The sequence below is a fragment of the Silene latifolia genome, chromosome 2 (genome assembly GCF_048544455.1).
Source record: "Silene latifolia isolate original U9 population chromosome 2, ASM4854445v1, whole genome shotgun sequence".
NCBI lineage: Eukaryota > Viridiplantae > Streptophyta > Magnoliopsida > Caryophyllales > Caryophyllaceae > Silene > Silene latifolia.
The window spans coordinates 3,280,463-3,284,259 of record NC_133527.1 but is presented as its reverse complement, the minus strand read 5'-3'; the positions used below and the strand labels follow the sequence as shown (position 1 = coordinate 3,284,259).

At 42.1% G+C, this 3,797-nt stretch overlaps 1 protein-coding gene across 1 annotated transcript; it reads left to right on the top strand.

The window, feature by feature from the left end:
• Nucleotides 1–348: 348 nt before the first annotated feature.
• Nucleotides 349–1,947, top strand: LOC141627900 (uncharacterized). Its single transcript, XM_074441102.1, has 2 exons — nt 349–1,366; nt 1,654–1,947. The coding sequence occupies exons 1-2, from the start codon at nt 412–414 to the stop codon at nt 1,680–1,682; spliced, it is 984 nt and encodes a 327-aa protein (XP_074297203.1). The 5' UTR covers nt 349–411; the 3' UTR covers nt 1,683–1,947.
• Nucleotides 1,948–3,797: the final 1,850 nt, after the last annotated feature.

Sequence of the window (3,797 nt, the reverse complement as noted above, 5' to 3'; positions counted from 1 at the left end):
ACTAAATACGACGATATCCTTGTACCCATGTTTTTTCTAGCCATTTAGGCTGTTAAGACCGTACCAGTTCATCGGCGGCAAGATCATCAATCTTTTGGTCGAGCAATGCAACAATATCCGAAAAAAACACTAAACTTGGTTGATATTGGAGCAATATTCCGGGATTTCCGAGGATATTGAGATATTATTTGATTGGCATATATTTAGCATATAACAATATTGTTAGCTATATTTTAGCATGTAATTTAGGATCACAATCTTTTGTTAACCTAGCAATGATCTCTCTAAGTTGTATATATTGACAACTTTTATTAATGAAACACAGAACATATTTTCACGTACAAAATCTTCTTGTTTGTCAAATTCTATATGGTATCAGTTAGGTTTCGACATTACGAACCCTAATACAACATGACAGGCACCGAGATTCCCACTTCTTCCTCGCCGCATGTCACCAAACCCGCTTACGCCCTTTCCAATTCCGATGGAGTCTCCGCCAAAATTACTCATGTAATGCTCATAGGCTCTAATTACACGGAATGGTCCAAAGGTTTTCGTAATGGTTTGGGGGCGAAAAGAAAACTCGGTTTTGTTGATGGTTCCCTCAAGAGGCCGGTTGGCTCTGCCGACCTCGAAGATTGGTCCACTGCCAATTACACTGTAATTGCTTGGATTTTTAACACTATTGATTCCACAATTCGATCGTCAATTTCATATCGCGATACGGCGGTGGAATTATGGGACGATATTCGTAATCGTTTTTCTCGTGGAAACGGCATTAAGGTATATCAATTGGAATCGGAGATTTCCGATTGCAAGCAAAAAGATGAAGAATCTGTCATGGAATTCTATGGTAGTTTGAAGAAACTTTGGGATGACGTCAATGATTACGACGCCCTTCCGACTTGTGATTGCTCCGGTTGTAAGTGTCATATTTCTGATACATTGAGACAGCGTCGTGAAACGAAGCAAACTCGAAAATTCTTGATGGGTTTGCTTCCTCACTATTCCACTGCTCGTTCTACCATTTTGGGTATCACTCCGTTACCCTCCTTGGATTCTGTGTATTCTCGCATTGTGCAGGAAGAAGAAGTACGCAACATTACCCAGGAGGTTCCCGCGGCAATGGCGCTCGCAGTTCAGGGCAAAAAGCAGAGCACAAAACAGGGGAGGCCGAGACTCACGTGCTCCCACTGTCACAAACCCGGCCATAGCGAACCAAACTGTTGGGACAAATACGGATACCCGGATGGTCGTGGGCCTCGTTCTGGTACGGTCTCTGGTACAGGGGCAAGCTCCTCCACTGTTCAGACCAATGCGGTTTTCGGTGAGCCCGCACTTGATGCAAATCATATTCGTCTTCATGGTAAGCACGCGGTCACTTGGATTGTCGATACTTGGGCTTCTACACATGTGTGTGGAACTTTTGATTTACTGGATGAGTGTGTTAAAATCGCACCACTTGCAGTAGGTTTACCGAATGGTGCTCGTTTAAAAGCCACCCATCGTGGCAAGACGAGACTTAATTCTGAGTTCATTTTGGTTGATGTGCTTTTTGTACCAGATTTTAATTGCAATCTCTTGTCCGTCTCGCAATTGCTCCTTTCTCAGAATTTGTGTATTCATTTCACTAATTCTGCTTGTGTTATTCAGGACCTTACCTTGAAGACGAGGATTGGTGAGGGTGCACTCATAGATGGACTCTACCATCTGCCTATGGAGCAACCAAGACGTATTAATGCAATCGAAGCGTCTGGCAATGTCGGTCTTTGGCACCAACGGTTAGGTCATCCATCTTTTAAGGCCATGGAGTGTCTTCCGTCCATTCGAAATTTAAAACATTATTTGGATAATAATAAGTATTGTGATGTTTGTTTTCGAGCTAAACAAACTCGATCAGTTTTTCCGATAAGTTCTAGTAATGCAGTGCAATTGTTTGAGCTTTTACATTGTGATGTTTGGGGTCCTTATGACTCGAATCAGTCTTGTGGGTCGCGGTATTTTCTTTCTCTTGTCGATGACTATTCCCGTAGTGTCTGGGTTTTTTTGTTCAAATCGAAAGATGAAGTTGCACGGCTTATGAGGGAGTTTTTCGCGTTAATTATGCGGCAATTTAATTCAACTGTTAAACGAATACGGAGTGATAATGGGACGGAGTTTAAACCATTAATTCCTTATTTTCGTGAGCAAGGCATAATTTTCGAAACTTCTATGGTCAAAACCCCACAACAAAATGCGAGAGTTGAACGAAAGCATCGACACTTACTTAATGTCGCTCGGGCATTGCGTTTTCAGAGTTCATTACCGACTAGCTTTTGGGGCGAGTGTGTTTTAACTGCTGCACATTTAATAAATCGAACACCAACTCGTATTTTACAAGGTAAAACACCGTTTGAAATGCTATTTGGTAAGGCAACCAACCTTGATTTATTGCGGGTTTTCGGGTGCTTAGCCTATGCAAAGAATGTCAATCCTACTGACAAATTTGATAGTCGTAGTAGGAAGTGTGTTTTTCTTGGTTATCCGTTTGGTAAAAAGGGTTGGACATTGTTTGATTTAGAGTCGGGTACATATTTTCATTCCCGAGATGTGAGCTTCGTAGAAGATGTTTTTCCTTACTCAAAAGCCACTGAAGCCGGGTCCAATATTCTGTCCAATGAATCTCCTGCTACCTCCTTTATTGACGAGGAAGAGGAGGTTGTTGTCCCTCCTGACGACCCTATTCCTACTGGTAACGGTTCAAGCATGGTCACTAGTGGGGGTCTTGAGGGTTCCACGGCTCAAAACAGGGGTGACGGGGTTGAGCACGACATGGGGTCTGACATGAATGTCGAGGGCAATTCGAATACTTCGGCAGCAGATATTCTTGGGCGTGGAAAGCGCGCGAAAATTCCGAATAAAAATCACAAAGATTTTGTGAAATGGGATTGCATTAATACGTCCTTGGAAGAGTCACCCGCTATCATCAATTCCGTCTCAGGTAATGGTTATCCTTTATCTCACTTTGTGAATTATGATAAATTTTCGCTACCACACCGTCATTTTCTTGCAGCAATTACTCGGGATATTGAGCCACGGTCCTTTAAAGAGGCCATGGGTGATGCTCGGTGGAGAAAGGCAATGTCCGACGAAATTGCTGCTCTTGAATCCAATAATACTTGGACAGTGAGTGAATTACCGTATGGTAAGGTTGCTATTGGTTGTATGTGGGTGTTTAAAATCAAACACAAATCTGATGGTTCCATTGAACGCTTTAAGGCACGACTCGTGGTCCTTGGTAATCATCAAGAGGCAGGGGTTGATTTTAAAGAGACATTTGCTCCGACGGTTAAAATGGTCACTGTTCGCACATTTTTAGCTGTTGCAACCATTAAAAAGTGGGAATTACATCAAATGGATGTGCACAATGCTTTTCTTCACGGTGATTTAGTGGAAGAAGTATATATGCGCATGCCGCCTGGTTTTCATAAAGGGTTCGAAGGTAAAGTTTGTCGTCTTCGCAAGTCATTGTACGGGCTCCGTCAAGCTCCACGATGTTGGTATGATAAACTTGCTACCGCTTTATCTTCTTATGGTTTTATTATGAGCGCTTCCGATAATTCTTTGTTTACTTTTCACAAGAATAACATTGAAATACACATACTTATTTATGTGGACGATTTGGTTATTGCTGGAAATGATTCACATGCTATCGCTAAGTTTAAATCCTATTTAAGCCAATGCTTTTATATGAAGGATTTAGGGAAGTTGAAGTATTTTTTGGGGCTTGAGGTTGCCCAAAGTTCGAAGGGGGTCTT

Excerpts from the sequence above, each read along its gene's own strand:
- LOC141627900 (XM_074441102.1), top strand. The coding sequence starts at position 412 with ATGACAGGCACCGAGATTCCCACTTCTTCCTCGCCGCATGTCACCAAA. Across the intron at positions 1,367-1,653 it reads AAATCATATTCGTCTTCATG|GACCTTACCTTGAAGACGAG; the intron begins GTAAGCACGCGG and ends TGTGTTATTCAG.